The 20523-nt window shown below is 45.3% G+C and overlaps 3 protein-coding genes across 3 annotated transcripts in view; 2 read left to right on the top strand and 1 right to left on the bottom strand.

The window, feature by feature from the left end:
• Positions 1-109: 109 nt before the first annotated feature.
• On the top strand, positions 110-2022 carry bmp15 (bone morphogenetic protein 15). The gene is made up of 2 exons (XM_061669436.1): positions 110-344; positions 1130-2022. The coding sequence occupies exons 1-2, from the start codon at positions 146-148 to the stop codon at positions 2020-2022; spliced, it is 1092 nt and encodes a 363-aa protein (XP_061525420.1). The 5' UTR covers positions 110-145.
• Positions 2023-4226: 2204 nt separating this feature from the next.
• LOC133397905 (liver-expressed antimicrobial peptide 2-like) lies at positions 4227-5380 on the top strand. Its single transcript, XM_061669326.1, is given in 3 exon segments — positions 4227-4328; positions 4380-4519; positions 5326-5380. Coding segments are annotated over 3 exon segments (297 nt in total).
• Positions 5381-10075: 4695 nt separating this feature from the next.
• The window catches only part of LOC133397650 (sodium/calcium exchanger 1-like), a 33433-nt gene continuing 22985 nt past the window's right edge, over positions 10076-20523 (bottom strand). The window contains 5 exon segments of the mRNA XM_061668791.1: positions 10076-10589; positions 11744-12016; positions 12321-12420; positions 13831-13955; positions 14860-14966. Of these exon segments, the coding sequence (XP_061524775.1) occupies positions 10210-10589; positions 11744-12016; positions 12321-12420; positions 13831-13955; positions 14860-14966 (985 nt within the window). The 3' untranslated portion in view covers positions 10076-10209.

Below are 20523 nucleotides of genomic sequence, written 5' to 3'. Positions count from 1 at the left end.
GCCGTCTGTCGCCTCCTTGCTGGAGCTCACTAGCGCCCGCGGCTTCTTCGTGACAAACATGCGCGTCCCGGTCACGGTCCCGGTGCCGGTCCTGGTGCTGGCCCTCCTCACGCTCCCGCTTTGCGGGCTTGTGGCCGGGTCCAAAATGTCTCCGGGTCGCCGCCTGCACCGGCCGCTGAGCGACGAGCAGAAGGCCGACCAGAACCTGCAGTTTATGTTGAGCTTGTACCGCAGCGCGGCGGGACCGGGCGGTCGACCCAAACAACACCGCAAGTTCGGATCCAACACATTGCGCCTGCTCAGACCCTCCGTGTCGTCGGTGCACTACCTGCCGGCGTCCAGAGGTGAGGAACACGTGCAGTGACCTATGCCAGGGAGCTTTTAGTTTGTCATTTAAAAAAAGAACAAAAAAAAAGTTGAAGTTGAAGCTCAAAACAAAGCGAATTCTTAAATTGTGTTTTTAAAACAACCAAACAATGTTGCCTTGAGAAGGGCCTGCTAGCTTAATGCTAACATACGATGACTAATGACATGCTAACAGTTAGCATCGATTCGCAAGTTTTTTTTTTTTTTTTTTTTTTTTTTTTAGGCAAACAAATATTTGAACACAAATGGTAGCGCAACACATGTACACACATACTATAACACTTGCAGGCATGTATTTTTCATCCTCGATGTGAAAAGACAGAAACTCCCTTGGTATCAGAAGAAGTCTGTTCTTTCTTCATTTGTAATCTTCTGCCATATACCAGAAGGAGCAGCACACTGAATTGAATTGCAGCATTAAATCATGATGCACCAACTGCTGAAGGCTTTACATTCTATTTAATTGTGATTACTGTTTCTGTGAAGTATATTATAGAGTGGGATCTTTCCTTATTTAAAAAAACCCAAAACAAAACAAACAAAAAAACATTTTGAGTTTGGTGTGGGGGATGAATGGAATTTCCATTCATTTGATGGGAAAAGGTGTTTTGAGTTATGATCGTGGTCACGGACCAAATTATACGAGTATTTCAAGGCGGCGCTTTGTATCTGATCAGGTTGTTACGTACGCTAGGTGCTAAATGCTGAAGCCTTGGCGGAGTTCTCCTCGTTAAGTCTCTTGTTTTGCTTCTTTTTTCCGAAGACCACCGCTACACCTTCAGCGTCCGGTACCACCTGGACGTGCTTCCTTCGGAGCAGCTGATCCGAGCGTCCTTCGTGCACCTGCGAGCTTCGTCCTCCGCCGGCCTCCCGCCGCCCCGCTGCCGCGCCCGCGTCACGTGGCCGGGCGAGGAGAGCCTGGTCACCACCATGGAGCCCCACCAGCGGTGGACGGAGGCGGACGTCGGCGCTCGGGTCCTCCGAGATGGGGGTCGACTCCTGACCCTCACCGCCCAGTACTTGTGCACGGAGCAGGGGCGCGCCGAAGGGGGCGAAAGCCCGTTTCGCTGGTGGGGGAACAAACTGCGAGGGGAGCCCCACCTGGAAGCCCCTTCGCTGCTTTTGTACCTGGAGGAGGAGCGGGACGGGATGGACTGGATGATGGGGCAGCTGTCGGGGGCCAAAGGGGGAGGAGACCTCATCAGGCGGTTGAGCCGGTGGCACCCCTTCCTCCGCCGGCGCCGCAGCTCCGAAAGCTCTCCGCCGGACCCCCCGCCCACTCCCGCCCCCGCCTCCGTCATCGCCGACATTTCCAACGCGGTGAAACGCAAAAGCGGCACGCCCAAGAACCGCTGCAAGCTGCACTCCTTCCGCCTGTCCTTCGACGAGCTGGACTTGGGTCACTACATCGCGCCGCCCGTCTACAACCCCCGCTTCTGCCAGGGCGACTGCCCCCGCGTGCTGACCTACGACTACCACTCCCCCAACCACGCCATCATCCAGACCATCATCAACGAGCTGGGGGTGGGCGACGTCCCGCCCCCCTCCTGCGTGCCCTACAAGTACATGCCCATGAGTGTGCTAGTGCTGCACAAGAAGAAGGTGGAGTACAAGGAACTGGAGGACATGGTGGCCGAGTCGTGCACGTGCCGCTAGAGGCGCCGCTTCCAACGCAAATGTACTTGAGGCGCCGGGGTGGGCGGTTTGGACTCTGCGGTCACGCTGAGCGGAGACTGTCCACGATTGGCCGTCACTTTGTGTTCAGCACTGAAAATAAATATCGCTAACTTGCTCAAAGGCATTCCACACTCAAACATTGAAAGCATGTCGTCTTCTCTGCCGCGCGCGTCTGCAGTCTTGTTTTTGAAATCCAAACGCTGAAACGTTCAGATGCCGGAAGCGTTTTGTTGTTTTTTTTGTTTTGTTTTGTTTTTTCGGAGGTGGGTTTTTACTAAACGCTTCTCGGTTGACGCTCGGAGACTATTTTTAACGTGCCGGATGTGAAGCTCGCGAAGGCCTCGTGTCGCCTCTTTGCATATTGTACCTATTTATAACAGGAGGGGGAAAAATGTTCAAGATTTTTTTTTATTACGAGTGAAAATGAATAATTAAATAAACTGCATATTTTTCTAAAGCCGAATCTGTTTGATTGTGTTACGCTAAACAACAGGAGGGCCCTCAAACCTGCACGTCCGGAGGAAAGACTGTCCAAAATAAAATCCTGTAATCTGCAAAACATTCAAATAATAATGACTCACCTTGCCCTGCACTAACAAAGTTAGTCCAGCTGAGGGCGCACTTTGACTACAATAAACACGGAGATGCCTGTTGGAAGCCTGGAGAAAGTGTTTTTTTTTTTTTTTTTTTTTTTTTTTTTTTTTTTTTTTATTATAAATGCGTTACTCACAAAAGGTTTGGCATATTGGGTGAAATTTCAGAACGTTCTCTCACCTGAAATAAATGTTCTCATGGGTGCGCGGCAAAAGCTGGAGCGCATCGTCACAAAGTGATTATTTCGCAGATCAGTGGGTCACGTAACGACGTGCGTTTCCACGTCGGGCCGCGCGCACGCGCAAAGCAAAGTCCAACTGTGGCACGATGTCCGACGCCTGCCAGAGGCGCAAGAGTTCCGCGAACGAGTCCGGCTCAGATGAGGTCACGTCTGCGGCCGTTTGATTGGACGGCAAAGTTGAGCGACTGTCTGCGCACTTCTTGCACCCGCCGTGCCGAAAGAGAAGTCAACGTTGCATATTTGAAACCCCGAAACCATATTCATCCGCTCGGTTTAACATATAACGCAAAAACGTCATAGATGGGCTAACGGGAATTGAGCATAAGAGATGTTCCTCATAGATGGACTCAAAGTCCTATGGTGCTCCCCCCCCCCGCCCAAAAAAAATAAAAATAAAAAAATGTGTTACCAAGTATTGCGATGAAGGCCAGACTGAGTCAACACTGGCTGGAAGAGTTTTTGCCAAATGACGTCGCCACCGTCAGATGGTGGAGATCTGATGTAAAGACTTTTAATATGTTTTTAAATGTTTTTTTTTCAGAATACAGAATCATAACAGAGTGAATCGATATTATTTCTTGTGAAACCATCTTATTGTTAGACAGTTTTGACTCCCCCCCCCCCCCCCCCTCAATTTTCAGCAAGGCGTTTTAAGCTCTTATTTTACGAATCTTATCCATTCATACTACACTGGCATATTTGTTTTCACTTTAACCATGAGATTTTGTTCATAAAATAAGTCAAAAGTTCAAAGTCTTTATTGACTTAGATAAGATTCTTAAAATAATTCTTATTTAGATGTATACGTTTAGCAAAAAGAAAAAAAAAATCAAAACTGACTTCAAATAAGTACAGTGAGATGTTTTCACTAGAAATAAGATCAATTCACCAGGTAAGATTCAGCATTTTTGCAGTGCATTGAGGCCTTAGGGAATTAAAAAAAAAAAAAAAAACTTACTTAAAAGCACAGGAGTGAATCAGCACTTCTATTTTTACCTTTTTGTTCCCCAAGCATCTTTACCTCTACCTAAGTACAAAGTTTGACCCTGCACGCAGTTTAAAAGTGGTCACACGTGTGCGCGTGTTATCTTTTGGTCCGTACATGAAATGAGGGTAAAGTGTGTGTTTGCAAACACTCCGTCCCCATTTAGGCCACAAAGGTGATTACCCCCACCCCACCCCCCACAAAAAAAAAGGGAGGTGACTGTTGTCTTTATAAAGCGGGTGCAGTCAACCCAGCGTTCAGCTGCCACTCGCTCCCCGGTGAAACTTTTGTCACATTTTTTTTTTTTTTTTTTTTTTTTTTTTTTAATATATATATATAAACAAGCATAAAGTGCGTATCGAGATGCAGGAGGAACACGGCGTCCATGTGCGCAGACTCTCTCTTTGCCTGCTGTTGCTGCTGCTGCTGCTTCTGTCCCAGCAGGTGAGTCCCGCCTAAACGGGGGCCCCCCGACAGCACAAAAGAGCTATCGGTGATCGTACGCGTGTGTGCCAGGTACGTGCCTCCCCGGTGCAGAGTCCGTGTTCGGCGCACAAGAGGTTAGCCCGCATGAGCCCGCTGTGGAGGATCATGAACAGCAAACCTTTTGGTGCTTTTTGCCAGAACAACTACGAATGCGCCACTGGACTGTGCAGGTACCGTCGCAGGAAAAAATAAAATAAAATTGTGGTCAAGAAAATTGGATAAAGTTTGCACATGGGCGCACAATAAATATATATATGCCTATTTTGTAGCCACAAATTAGGTGTAACAACATCCAAACAGTGGACATAAAAAGTCTACACTCCCGTTCAAATGCCTGCTTTCTGTGCTATCACTTTTTCCCGATTCCACCATTAAAACTCATTCACTGCCATTGACGGACGGACGGGGGATTAAATATTTTCCAGTGGCGACGTAAAAATAAACTGAGACGATGTGGTTGCACAAGTGTGCACACCCTCTTATAACGGAGTCGGCACACACCTGTCACCATTTCAAAGCGCTTCTGCTTAACCCCGAATAAAGTTCAGCTGTTCAAGTGGCCTACAACGTGGTCTAGGTATTCCTAACATTTATGGCACAACAGCGACATTACCAAGACTTGGTCACCCCTTCCAAAATGGATAAAAAAGTGGAGAAAACTGGTCGGGCAGGCTGCCAAGAGGAATTTCTGGCAAGTAATGGGAGTTCAGTACATATGACACCAATCTGCCATCTTCTTCACATCTGGTGGCAAGACAGAACCCTCGTCTTACAACGAAAAAGAAACGAGAACAGTTGAACTTTATTATCAGAATCATTTTAAATGGTGGCATGTTCGTGCTGACTCCCTTTAACATGAGTTAACAAAATATAGTATATACATCATATACCCAATTCGTAGCGACAAATGAGCAATTTATGCACACGTTCTATGTATGCTGTGGCCACAATTCCAATGTCTTTGTTATTTGTCCAGGGCGGGACACTGCTCCACCCACCAGCGCCCACCCTCGGAGCCCCTCTACGACTAGACGCAGCCGAAACGGGACTGAAGAGCCGACCCGACCCCCGAAATACGACCGACGCGTGACGCTTTTCACAACTGATCCTTAATCCACTTGCGATTCCTCCATATTTTATTTATTCCACAGCATTCACTCATCGCACGATTCCGCACGATTCTGCGGTGCTTTTACAAGCGTTACGTTTCTACGGCGATGAAGGAAAGACTTGCACGTGGATGTGGTGCACTTTGATGAGGAAATGTAGCACTTTCAAATGCCAAAATATCTTTGTACTGTTGGCTGTCTACTCTGTGTTTCAGCTGCAATAAAACCCACTCAATGAGTTTGTCCCCTTTCCATTTTCCGCTAACTACCGTTCAGTTCTTAGAGCTGAAAAAAAAAATGATAGTATAGCTATCATTAATAGACTGGCGGGAACAATCAAGATTTACAATACAACTTGTTTCCAACCATTTGTTTGCATATTGCTGTTTACACAGGTCAATCATAATTCAGACATTATTTTTTGCTGTCATATTTCGCCACTAGATGTCACTAAACGATGCTTTGAACGATTGACGCAAGTACCGCTACGGGCTAAAAATATATATACTGTATATATTTATCTAAGACAAAGTGAACCCTGAAAAGATGACTAATCAAACTTACTTTTGATGTCAAATGTCAATCTGGCTGTTTTCGGTTCACACCAGAAACTAATTAAATGACGTCCCAGAGCTGCTTCGATATCGCGCATGCGCAGAGGGGGAAATCAGCGCAGATGTGGCTTCCGGGTTCTTCTGAGCGCGACGTCACTATATTCACGAGTCTGTCGCGTTCGCGAAGGAGACACGAAGACGCTGCTGCTTCTAGTACGGTTTATTTTAACCACTTGACAAGCTACTGACGGCTGTAACTTAAGCCCCCCAAAAAGTACGCGTAGTTTTAGAACAGAAACTTCACTCACCCCGTGTTCCCCGCTCGCTTCCCTATTCTCCACCAATTAAACGCAGTCTTGTGAAAGGTGCCTTCACGTACCATCGGATTTCAGAAACACTCGAATTTACCATGTCATTCACTGGTTAACATTTAAGCGGAATATTTTGTTTGTATCCAAGTATTTGTGTGACATTAAACAACTGAATATATCTTGTTAGCTGACTAGTTCTGAAGCTGTATTTGTGAGTCCTCTCAGATGAGAGTTAGCTTCTGAAATATGGCACAAAAGTATAATTCTTGAACCTCGGGGTATTTTCATAAAAGCATGGCACAGACATCTCATTAAGACACCAGGGACAGTTTTAATTTGGGAATAAGTGCATAATGTCTTTGCCTCAACCACACGATTTTTTTTATTTTACAATTTTTTTTTCCAACTCCGAGGCCCATAGACAAATATTATATCCACATATAGTATTCTCAAAAGAAGAAATCGGCCCTGTATCTTAAACAGTTTTGCTTATTTTCTTTAATGGCACCATACATCTTGCTATTATTGACACACACTTTTGTGATGATATACCACGCAAGTTTTATTGAATCTTTGACAACAAAAAAATTAAATAAATAAAACAGGTAGGTCATCGTAAACATTTATGACGCTTTTCCAATGTTCATTTGGAGATTTAAAAAAATACTATTTACTACTTTGGAAACATCAACAGTCTGTTCTGAATGTGTTCAATTCATGCATCGACACACCCGTGAAAGAAATGCGCGCGCGCACAAAAATGTTTATTTTTTCATCACTGTTCTGCTTTCTGATGGCTTCTTTGCAGGTCAAACCGCAATAATAAAAACACAATAAAAAAAGAAGATGATTTAACGCTTGTTTGGAACAGAAGCACTTTGTGAGTAATAGTGAACCAGACTAATGTTAAAAGGGTGCATCGATGGAGTTACACAGGAAAATAAAATAGTTCCAACAAAAAGAAGTTAAATAAGTTTGTATCATATTTACATGATATTAATATGATCTGCGGGGGAAAAAAAATGCCCTGAGAGATGCTATTTCTGTTGCTAATAATCATTTATTGCACTTATGGGCAACTCTCTGGTTGTTTTTTATCGGGTGCGGTGGCTTCTTGTATCTCAAATTAGAGGATGTCAAGTTTTTTTTTCACATATCATATTTATCATGTGTGACTGTTAAAGCAGATTTTGGGAAGGGCAGAATTTGCAAACTGTGGCCTAAACAATTTATTTATTTATTTATAAATGGCATTATCAAATTACGATAGGCGATGAATCGGTCCATTCATTGAAGAAATGCATAATGGGTACAATTACTTTTTTGGGGGGTCCCATAATGCTTACAACAATAAAGATTAGTTACAAAACATTTGACTGTTTGACAATATTTTGTCCTTTCGTATTTGCTTAACTTTCCAAAAGAAAATTGGCAAAAATCAGCCAATGTTTTCCCCCCATTTTAGAAAATTATGTTTGAATGTAATTATCTTTGTCTTATGTTGTAATGTGTTAAAATGTTTTTTGAAAAGGGCTATTATCAGCCGATTCAATCGATCGGCTGATTAATCGGTCAGGCCTTATTGAAAGCTTCCCCTTTCGGAGTCAGTTTTCTTCCTCGAGCTGCTCGGAAATGACAATTGTAACTGTTGAACCTGCCGGCAACAATGTTTACGACCCCAAATGTGTGGCGTTTTATCACATTTTTTTTTTCCTCACTTTGCATGCGTGAACCTTGACAAGTTGGAAACAACGTTGGCGCCACCAGGTGGCGACAAAGGCCCACGTCAGTGGTTCTCGATGATGGGCTTTGGCCTTCACTCCGCACTTTGGGACGCAAACCCTTCCTAAAAGAATTGCTCGTCTAATAAATGAAGGCATGTCAGATCGAGCAGGGCAAAGCGACATGAAAGACAAAAGGAGCTTTGACTACGTTCCCCACTAGCTAAAGAAACAGACACTTGTGGGATTTTTCGCAAACAAAAGCCCAGTTGGGTTTCTTGGCAAACCCAAAAGAGCTACGAAAACAAATCTGCGATCGGCTCAACTTGGCCATTCACTCCTCCTTAGTCCGAGTGTAAACAAAGAGGTGTGTTCTTCCCATTTTGCGGCCTTGCTTAGTCTCAACGGGCAGTGTCAAAACTTCTAATCGCTCGCCGCAAAATTTCCCCTTTAATTTCTGTTCAAAACGAAAATGATAATAATCAAATGGAGGGGGCAATCAAATCACCTTATTAAATGATTATATCGTCACCATCATCATCTTGATCCACTGTTTTCTAGTGTCCCCACCGCCCCGTTTCCTTTACAAATGCACAGAAATGAGAAAATGAAAAGCTTAAAAATGTAAATAAATAAAACATTTTAAAAAAAGGTGGCGTAGCGGGGTGAATTTATTCATTCAAAAATAGATTCGGGTGATGTAGATGGTGGCTGTGTGAAATCACTCCCTGTTCACTACATACTCAGTTGGTCATATTGTAGTGCTGTAGGAATGTGTATATATATATATATATATATATATATATATATATATATGTACGTATATATATTGGTCCTGGGACAAATGAATGAGTTTTGGTGCCAAAATATCGTATAAACTATAGAGCAATGCCTCACAAGACGGGTGGACATAAAGTGCAAAGTTTGGATTCATTTTGTAAAAACACGGCTTCAAAACAATGGCAGGTTTTTGGAGTTCATGTATTTGTCCAATCTTCTATTACGGAAGGTCAACCAGCTGACGTTGCTCCAATAACTATGCCACGGCAATGACATCGTTAACTCATTCGCCAGCCGTGACAATGTAAGAACCGAACCGACCGAAATAAATACTCTTCTTTCACCAGGGAAAAAAAAAAAAAAAATAAATAAAAAGTTTGTTTTCGAGTTTTTTTTCTCTCCATCTTTTAGTAATCAGCAGTAGACCATGGGTCGGTCTCTTCTGTGACAGCTCCAACTATGAAACAACAAAAACAAGACTGAGACGGGGCGTTGGATGGCAAAATAAGAATTCATTTACAGATATACAACTAAGAAACGTGCCGAGAGCGACGCTGACTCATCGCATGGCTCGAGTTGAACGTTAGTGGCTTTTTTTTTATTTTTTTTTTACACGCCGTCCGCCATTCACTCATTTCCCGATATCGCGACACACTTTCTACTTACTACCGCGATTCACCGAGTTTATCGATATAGGTGCCCAATTTCCCAGTTTTCCCAATTTCTCTCATTTCTCTCCCTCATCGGCCGTGCTGATCTCAAATCCAACGCGATGCAACGCCGCCACCAAGTGGCGCGTGTTTGTCATTACAGCCACCGACAAGCTGAGCGAGACCCCGTTGGAACGCCTGCCCGTCGAAAAACGTACTTTCGCCGGCGGCAGTAAACGCTTGGATTCCAGTCGACGTATTTAATCGTCCATGGCAGCAAAGCAGTCGCGTTTGAAAACAATTTTTCATTCCACGAATAAGTGCGCTAGTGTATGATCGAATACTTTTTTAGCGATAAGGGAGTAGGGAATGAGTGAATGATTGTTGACGCCGTCGCTGCGTTCAGAATCATTCACTCATTCCCGAATCGCTACAAAGGTATTTTTAATGTAGCAGCTCTAGTTAGTTCCTAAAATGTCCACTGAAGGCTTTGTTGTGATTCGGGAGTTTTAGTGGAGGAACTATCGAGGAGGTCCACTAGATACAAATCTCTATTTAGTGATTGGCTGAATGAGTGAATGATTCCCATCACAGCTTTCCATGTCCTCATGAACCTTTTTTTTTTGGGTCATCTTTTCTTCAGTCTGGCGAGTGTTACGTCTCCTTCTCCCATCTTGGCACTGCACCGGAGCAAACCGGCGCCGGTTGACGAGTCCTCCGCCCTCGTCCGTCCGTCTACAAGGCGGGCAGGTGGCAGTAGGCCTCCAGGGACGCCAGCAGGATGTAGACGAGCCACAGCGACACGAAGAAAAGTGACGTCAGCAACTTGCAAGTCCTCGGCCCGCCCAGCTCGCCCCCGGCCGTGGCGCCGCGCCGCCGGTACAGCAGCGTGGCGACGCATATCGACGCCAGAATGGTGAAGAGGGTGACGGAGAACGCCAGGCTGCCCGGGTCCACCTGGAAGGTCTGGCCGCGGGCGCGCCAGACCACGGCGGCGATGGTCCACGCCACGCCGATGCCCAGGAAGACGTTGACGGCGTTGGAGCCCGTCACGTTGCCGATGGACGCGTCGGCGTACTGGTCCTGGATGGCCGCCACCTTGCTGGCGAACGTGTCTGGTGACGGAGGAGAGGCGGGAAGACATTGCAGCATTTATTCCGTATCCTACTAGTGCCCACAGTTGTCTGTGTACTAGTACGATCTGTGTCCTAACTAAGACAATTCAGTCTTACTCGTGTTTTGTCTACTACTGGACGACATTTCTACGCACTCGTAAAATGACCGTCTTACTAGTGACCTTTTTTCCACTACTGCCTTCTACTGTATGACATTAGTATAATGACTAGGACACACTAGTAGATCAACTCTCTTAGTGGCCTAGTGGCCTTTTTTTCCCCCACTACTGCATGGCATTTCTGCACACTAGTATAACAACGAGGGAATACTCGTAGAACGACTCCATCTTACCAGAAACTTTTTTTTCCACTATTGTATGACATTTTTGCACACGAGTGTAACAACTAAGGTGCACTAGTAGAATGATAGTAGAATGTTTTACTTGTGATGTTTTTTCCCCCCACTACTGCCTTGCACTATTGTATGGCATTTCGGTGCACTTGTAGAAAAACCCGGACACACTAGTAGAATGACTGTCTTGCGAGTGACCTTTTTTACACTACTGTCTGACATTTCTGCACACTAGTACAACAACCAGGGCACACTAGCAGAACTACTATGTCTCACCTGTGAAGTTTTCTTTTCTCCACTTACTGTACTGCCTTCCACTGCTGTACATTTCTGTGCACTAGTAGAACAAATAGAGTGCACTAGTAGCATTTTTTTCACTACTTGCATCCACTACTCTATGACAATTTTGCACACTAGTACAATGACTCAGACACACTACTGGAACGACTGTCTTGCCAGTGACCATTTTTCGACTACTGCATGACATTTCTGTGCACTAATATAACAACTCGGCCAAACTAGTAGAACTGCGTCTTACTCGTGGCATTTTTTTCCACGACTGCCTTCTATCAATCAATCAAACTTTATTTGTAAGCGCTTTTCGTACAAAATAATGCAGCACAAAGCCCTTTTCTACGACTGCATGACATTTCTACGCACTAGTACAACAACCTTGAGTGACACTACGTATAATATAATTAGTAATTCGCCATGCTTGCTTGTTTGTGGAGTCCACCGTCACAGTGAATTTCCCCGAATCAAGTCAACTCGTCCACAGTGCTGACGAATTCCGCCGTCTCACCTGGCACAGACGTGCCCAGCGCCACGAAGACCACGGCCGTCACCGAGTCCTTCAGCCCCACCGTGCAGCCGAAGTGCGACGCCAGGTCGCCGGTGACGGCCGTCAGCACGCCGATCAGCGAGATGGAAACGATGAAGCAGGCCCAACCGTTCCAGTACTCGGTGGGCGGGACGAAGGCGAACAGAACCTTCCAGAAGACGGTGAGGAAGTGCATGATGTAGTCGAAGCACGACGGGAGGCGCTCCTCGCCGCTCTCGTCGTCGTCGTCGTCGCCTTCGGCACCGAAAAAGAAGAAATCCCACGAAAAACGCTAGTATGCAAGCTTTAACTATTGAATACAGTCATTTATGTCACACGGGTTCACGATTGTGTACGTGCCAGATGCACGGTGTTGATGCTTTATGATCCTCACTGTTTTAAGTGCTTTGCTGTCATCTTGTGGCTTCTATACATTTTTACAAACCCCTTTTAGGGTGGGGGGGGGGCGTTAATTATTCGTAGATTTTCTCTATTCGCAGCAAGGCGAATGTGTGTGTAATGTACTAATGTGTGTGCGTGTGTATGTGTGCGTGTGTACCTGCACTGACAGTCACCGCACTAACAAACTGCTCCCTCCAGCTGCTGCTTCCCACCACCAAGGCAAGATTCGTCTTCTTGATCATCTTGTCCACTGTACTCTGCACACGCACGTACGCAAAACGTGTGGGCGGGCGCACGCAAGCGCAGCGGAAAAGAGCAAAAAAAGCGAGAGAAACGTCCGGTTGTTAAATCACTCCCGGACAGCTGCGGGAGAAAGTGCTGATTTCAAGCCTTTCAAAGAGCTGTAAAAAAATCAATATAAAGCAGCAGGAAATCGTGAGCGTGCCTGTTTGTATACACAAGCAGACGGACAAAAAAAAAGTCATGCGTGTGTACGGCGGAGACAAAGAAAGAGAGACAGAGAGAGAGAGAGAGAGAGAGAAAGAAAAATGGAGAGATGGAAAACCTTGCCACGGCGCTCCCAAAGCACATCCACTGCTCTCTGCACACGCGCGCGCGCACGCACGCACACACGCACACACACACACACACACACACACACACACACACACAATAAATGAAAAATGAGCATGTCGAACTAATATTTCTGAGATGCACTGGCTTGGCCACTTCATTAGGTACACCTGCACAGCCAAAATCTCGAACGTACAGGTCGAAATAAATTTGGTTATCACAGACCACGTTCATTTCATGAAAAAGTTATATAGATTCAATGGAGTGAAAAAAATTAATAAATCATGATCTTACATTTGGAGGATTATAGCTTTAAACGAGGGCCCGACCGATGAATCGGCCCATATTAGTCAGCCAAAAATTCGGCAAAAATTGGCCAATTTTTGCCATTCCTCCCAACATAACAACATTCTAACCACAAAGATATTGGCATTCAAATATTTTCATAAAATATATTTTTCTCTCTCTCTTTTGTAAAGTTAAACAAATACTACAAGGACGAACTTTTGTAAAACAGTCAAATGTTCTTCCTGTAATGTATATCTTCATTTTTGTAAGCATTCAGGGGCTAAAAGTTATTTTATTCATTACATATTTTTTTAAATGAATCGGCTGATGATCGGAATTTTATTCTGCCAAATATCGGAATCGGCATCAGCCTCAAAAAAATCGGCCGGGCCCTACTTGAAACCTAAATCTCAAAAAATGACCAAAAAAAAAAAAAAAGTTACCTTCTATAGAAACAAACATTTGTACCATATTCAAATTTTTGTTCATTGATAAAGTTCAAATGATTTTCTCTTGTACTATTTTGCATGGATAACCAACTGCCTCGGACAAAACAAAATGTTGATATTTATGCTTAAATATCATATGTTTCCATGAAAATGACCCTCAATTCCCATAATTCCCATGGGAAGTTTCCCAGTATTTCCCAAATTCCCCCTTTACACTTCCAATGGAAATTTTCCACCCGTTTGCAACCCAAATGAGGACAAGCTCCAGAAAATGGATGCATGGATGAATGAATGGATGGATGGATGGATGAATGACGCGCATCTTTACGCGGCTGGCGTCGACGTTTGCGGCAGTACCTTAAATTCGTACGACTCCTCGATGACGACCTCGACTTGCGTGTGCTCGCCCAGGCTGGGGCAGCCCATCTTCGCCACCTCCTCCTCCTCCGCTCCCACCGCCGGCTTGTTCTCGTTGGAGTCTCCTGAGAAACCAAACAACAATCGGAACTCTTCATTTGTCTTATTTTCATTTGAGAACGATCGCTGCGACAGTCGATCGATGAATCGACAGCAAGATGTCTTATCAGATTAATCCGCCGCTATTTATGGATATTGTTGAGCGACTTTATTGAGCTTAAAATTGTCCAAATCCTCGGAATTTCGGCCTCTCAACTAAAATATTCTACGATTTCTGTCGTCCTCCATGAAAGCAGACAAATTATGTTTGTTTCATCAAAATAAGACATTTGCAAACATCTGTTTGGACTTTTGAAAATGATGAAGATTTATGCCGGTTTTCTGATGTTACAGTTTTCAAATCATAACATTTTATTTTTTTATCCGATTCATCGATAAATCGAAAAAAATAATCAGAATAATCTATTATTAAAACAAGTGTGAGTTGCAGCCCTATCGAGAACAAAAGGCATTTTTTCCCACAATTCATTTTTTTAACAAATGGCAAAAAAGCATTTCAATAATTTATGCTATTTATTTTTTTTTTTTTTTTAGAGAATTCAGTTTCACAATCAAATCCAAAGTACAACAGTGACAACAACAAGAAAATAAAAAAAATATACTATTGTTCTGATATGACAACTTATTTTCTTGAAAAATAATGCCGACTTTATTCTCATAACATGACAACTTTTCTTCAGATCCAAAAATCTGATTTTTTTGCTGCTTTACAATTTAAATTGTTTTTTCTTGGAAATGGGCAACTTTTTCATTCCTATGGTATTTCGAGGGACACATGGTTGCTATTGTATGTTTCAATGCTGTTAGGATATTACAAATTGCTCCCCTGGACTCCAAAAAGTGTATTTATTAATTTGTATTTTTTTTTTTTTTTTTTTGCCTTTAACACACAAACACACAGACACGGACCGTGCTTCTGTCCAATCTCCAAGAGTAGCGGCTCGCCCAGCTCGATGGTGAAGGTCTTGTTCTTCTCATACTCCTCGTCGTCGATAATCCTCACCTCGATGATCTTCCTACACGTGTGAAAGCAGACGCTTGATTAACGTTTGGGGCTCTTTGGACCTCGTGAAGGACGCACTAGTATCTACTGTTTTGATGTTTCCATTGCTCTGCATTCACGTCCTGGCTGCCATGTTGATTTACTCCCACTGGATGTGTTTGTGTGTGTGTGTGTGTGTGTGTGTGTGTGTGTGCAGGAACAAAATATTTTCTTGAGTGCGGATGATTTATAGACACAGTCTTGTTTTTCTGGCTGGTAGACACACACACACACACACACACACGCACGCACGCACAAACACACACCTCCACTCACTTCCTCCCTCCAAAAACAACTTTAAATTGATTGAAGAGGAGATATATTATGATCTGTGGCTCCATTTACAAACTACATTCTAATGCAGTCTTCATAACAAAAGCGTTTCTCTCAGCTGCATTTCTTCCAGAAGGCAAAGTCGTAATTACAGTAAATATTTGTATGACGGGAAAAAAAAAAAAAAAAAAAATGGAAAAAAAAAAAAAAAAAACACACTTGCAGGCCATAAATATAACACAATCCAATGAAAAAGAGTCAATCCAATTCTAATTGAGACTAGCTTATTGTACAGCATTAAAATGCATTATTACGCCATCTGTAACCTCGAAATGTCGCATGTCAGTGCCATTAACGGGGACACATTGAAAAAAACCCAACTTTCTGTTGTTGTTTTTTTTAACCTAGAAAATTCTTAAATAAGCGAAGATAAACCATCAATAAGCGTTTTGCGGGTTCATCCCCCCCCGCCCCCCCAAAAAGTAGCGTGGAAAGAAATCTGTGAATTGGTGACACCACGGACGCCGATCTGCGCGTACGCAAGCTAGCTGACCTAGAACAATTCCGCATTCAGCATTTTTCCGTCCTCCGATTGGTCGGTCAACCGTTCGACTCGCCAAACACGTCCGTAGCGTAATCAGCAACTCTCCCACACGCACAAAGGCGTCTTTCGCTGCACGAAAATAGCCGAGGATCCGATTGGACGTGACACAGAATACGTTTACGTGTCCCCGGTGCTGCGGTGCATCGTCAGGTCGACTGAAGCACGCAAACATGCTCTTTCTTTCTCCTCCAATCTTCATCTCACCGCAGCTCCTCTTCCACCTCCTCCAATATTCATAAGCAGTATATTACCAACCACTCATTTACAGACTATGAACAACCAGCGTTATTGTCGTTACAGCCGGGTCTCTGTTTGAGTTATATCACTTGATCGAGCCTATCGATACTACAGAATAAGTATGTGTGATTATTGATGATATCGGAGCGGACAGATATCACAATCAGCCAAAACTCAAGGCTGCGATATCGGTGTCGGATCAGAGGTGAAAAAGCTGGATCGGGACATCCCGAGTGTCTTTAACATACATGTCCAACAAAGATGATTCTGATGAGGACAAGTATGACAGAAAACGGACAGATGGATACTAGTGCCCCTAGCTTGTTTTTTTTATTTCAACAGTCAATCAGAGGCTTTAATGATGTCCTTAAAAAAAAATAAAAACACCCCAATCCTTGCTTCTGTTTGCTAATTAAGCTCTCTCTTTGTGATTGCTCGCAGGCTGTGCAGCTCCTCCAAAGCAAACTCCTTCCAGTCCACAACAGCAGATGGTAGCGGGAGAAACACTTCCCGCAAGTTTATCCCCTTGCAGGCCCGTCGCCCGTCGAACTGACTGCTGAATCCACTTAGACAACTGCTGCTTCGGTTTGAGAAAGAGAGAGAAAAAAAAAAAAAGAACCTCCCCAATCCCATTTTTCCCTTTCGACCCAGAAAGATGCAGCTTAGGCTCGGATGACCACAAGTGAATTCACCCTTGACCCCTGCGGATGAGGACGAGGGGCGGCCGCCGGGAGGCTCGGAGGGGCGGCCGGCCGAGGACCGGCGGTTCGGTCCGGCCCCCCCACCCCCCCCACCCCGAGCTGAGGTTAGAGGGTGGCCGCTCCGCATGCTGGGGTTGGACTGGAGGTCACCATGGCAACAAGAGCGATGCCAGCCAGTCAGCGTCAAAGATTTCAAACTAGAAAGGTTGTTGCTGTCATAGGCGTTCGCTAAAATATGAACAAGGATGCACACACAAACACACACACACAGGGACAGACACACATATAGGGGGAAGACACACAAACAGGGACACACATGGGGACACACAAACATAGTGACTAACACACAAACACACATAAACACACATAAACACACACACACACATACACAAGGATCAAGCACGCACACGGGGACACACATGGGGAGACGCACACACACTGTGATGTACACACACACCGGGACCACACAAACAGGAACACACACACAAGGATGCACACACAAACACAGGAGACAGACACACACACACACAAACAGAGAAAAATGCACACAAATACACACAAAAACACACACGCACATACAGGGACACACATGGACGCACACACAAACATAGAGACAGACACACATACACACACACTGAGACGAAGACACACACAACCACGTGCTGAACCATACACAAAGACACACACACTTTGAGATGCACACAAGCAGAGACATACACACACAGACACACAAACAGAACTCAACTTTTCCAAAAGCTGCGAAAACGACGATGACTAAGCTCCTCAACGCTGATTGTTGCAACACGGGGCGGTTGAAGAGGGCTCGACGGACGGACGGAGGAGGAGGAGAAACCAGCAGGCAGAGGCAAGATGGCGACACTTTTGTGTCACACTCACTCACACACACACACACACACACTCGACACAAACACAGGCTTAAAGAAGACATCACGCCTCGTGCTGGACCACCTCAAGAGCGTCACAGGTCCCCTGCTGGACCCCCTGCAGTTTGCCTACCGAGCAAACAGGTCTGCGGATGATGCAGTCAACATGGGTCTGCACTTCATCCGAGAACATCTCGACAGCGCGGGGACCTACGCGAGGATCCCGTTCGTGGACTTCAGCTCCGCGTTCAACACCATCATCCCCGAACTCCTCTCCTCCGAGCTTCTCCAGCTTAGCGTCTCACCTTCCATCTGCCGGTGGATTTACAGCTTTTCTGACAGGCAGGACACAGCAGGTGAGGCTGGGGGAGGCCACCTCATCCACACAGCATCAGCACTGAGGCACCCCAAGGTTGTGTCCTCTCGCCACTGCTCTTCTCTCTCCACACGAACGACTGCATCTCAACGCACCCGGCTGTCAAACTCCGGAAGTTTGGACATGACACCACTGTCATCGGCCTCATCAAAGACAGTGACGAGTCTGCATATCGACAGGAAGCGGAGCGGCTGGAGCTGCGGTGCGGCCGACACAACCTGGAGCTGAACACGCTCAAGACTGGAGAGAGGATCGTGGACTTCAGGAGGCATCCTTCGCCACAGCTGCCCCTCACGCCGTCCAGCTGTCTTGTGTCAACCGTCGAGACCTTCAAGTTCCTGGGAATCACAGTCTCTCAGGACCTGAAGTGGGCGATCAACGTCAACTCCGCCCTCAAAAAGGCCCAGAAGAGGATGTACCTCCTGCGGCTTCTGAGGAAGCACGGCCTGCCGCAGGAGCTGTTGAGGCAGTTCCACACATCGGTCATCGAATCAGTCCTGTGTTCTTCCATCGCAGTATGGTTTGGTGCTGCTACAAAAAAGGACAAAGTCCGACTACAACGGACAATCAAAACTGCTGAAAAGATTGTCGGTACCCCTTTACACACCCTTGAGGACTTGCACGCTGCCAGAACTAAGACAAGAGCGTGCAAAATCCTCTCGGACTCTCCACATCCTGGTCACCGGCTCTTCCAGCTCCTTCCCTCAGGTAGGCGCTACCGAACAATGCAAACTAAAAGTATCAGACATTCCAACAGCTTCTTCCCTCTTGCCATCAACTTCTGAAACAGCGAACTTCCCATTGCCGCCATGCCGCCAAGGTTTTTGTCTCGAGTGTGTTGTCGCAACTGCACACACTCCTTGAAGTCTCAGCGCCCTTTGCACAATGGTCATGGCACCGGACTATTGCTACATTAGTTATTCAAACCGCTCTAATTGCGAGAGGACTAAGCCTCTTTTTGCACAATTGTCAAAAAAGAAGAAGGATCGGTATTACCAGATTACGAGCAACCTTATATTGCTCAGTGTTTTTCTCAATGTCTTTATGTCTCAAAAGTATTCGCTGTCAATTGACTGTCTGTTGTCGTACTTGAGTGACTCCAAATACCGGAGACAAATTCCTTGTGTGTTTCTTGGACACACTTGGCAAAATAAAGATGATTCTGATTCTGACGAGGAAAAGAAACAGCTTCCACTCGCGTCCGCTTGTTTTCCTCCCCACAACTTCCGAGCGTTAATGTGTGCTTAATGAGCGCGGCGGAAAACGACATTTTCCCCGCGGCCCTCGCCGACCACTAACGGCCGGATCAAGCAAGTTTGGTCGCGCTTCACGCCCTACTTCCCCTCTCATTAAAAAGACGGCATGTTTTTAATTAGTGGCCGCTGAAACTTTAACATTGGCAGTTGAAAACAGAAGAAAATGTCATCGTACATGTAATATATCAATGTTCCCCGTTGAAATGAATTTCCAGCACTGTGTCGAAAACAAAAAACACAAGAGAATGCTGCAACCGAAATCTATTCTTTTTCACTGATTTAATGTCATTTTTTTTGGCCCTCACTTTCATCGAAATTCCATTCATCCTTTCCAGACCGCCATTTTTTTGTTTTCGTTACGCTTTCATTCAATGGAGATCAATCGCTTCTTTGGGTTTTCACGCATATACGGGCAAGTCAGAATTTAGAGTTGCGGGCAACTTCCGTGCAGTACCATGTTGTGCCACGACATGCCGAGCAGCACTGAGCGGTACTGGAAGCGATGTTTGTATGTGTTGCTCCTCCGTGTGTGCTACAGCAGCAGTTGTTATTACCATAACAGTTATGCTAATTTGCGTTACACATTATAAGTTAGCATAAAGCTAGAGGACTTTGATTTGATTATTATTATACGGTTTGGTTGACTCTTCTTTCCTTCCTGGCTTCCTTCCTTCCTCCTTTCTTACTTTTCCCTCCCTGGTGCTCCACTTCCTTCTTCTTCTCCCCTGACTTTTATCACTTCAATCTAGCGCCAGACTTTGAAAGGGAGCTCATGCAAACAGAAAGAACAAACAAGAGACGTGACAAGTAAACACAAGCATTCTGGAGGGCTGCGAAGGAGGAGGAGGAATGGAAGGAGGGCCAGGGTGGCGGTTCAGGACAATGACTTACGCCGTGGGTTCTGCCGCCAGTGAAATTTCATTGAAAAAAAACAGACGGACACGGTGGGAAGCAAGGGCCAAAGAAGCAGCAGTAAGCTGATATGAAGTCACACATTGAAGTCGCCACGCGAGGATGTCAAGTCGAAGAAGAGAGCGCCTCCGCAAGGAGCGACAAGCGCGTTACGGAAGAGCCGTGCTCCAGAGATGCTGGGGAGGGGATAAAAAGAGCAAGAGCTCAAGGGATACTGTTAATGAGGGAGCATTTGAAGCTTGCTTCAACCCCAAACGGCACGCTTGACGGCACGGACAAAACGGCGCA

This window comes from Phycodurus eques, chromosome 23 (assembly GCF_024500275.1).
Source record: "Phycodurus eques isolate BA_2022a chromosome 23, UOR_Pequ_1.1, whole genome shotgun sequence".
In the NCBI taxonomy this organism is placed as follows: Eukaryota; Metazoa; Chordata; class Actinopteri; order Syngnathiformes; family Syngnathidae; genus Phycodurus; species Phycodurus eques.
Note: the sequence above shows the minus strand (reverse complement) of the source record. Positions and strands in the feature narration are given on the sequence as shown.

Excerpts from the sequence above, each read along its gene's own strand:
- bmp15 (XM_061669436.1), top strand. The coding sequence starts at position 146 with ATGTCTCCGGGTCGCCGCCTGCACCGGCCGCTGAGCGACGAGCAGAAG. Across the intron at positions 345-1,129 it reads CTACCTGCCGGCGTCCAGAG|ACCACCGCTACACCTTCAGC; the intron begins GTGAGGAACACG and ends TTTTTTCCGAAG.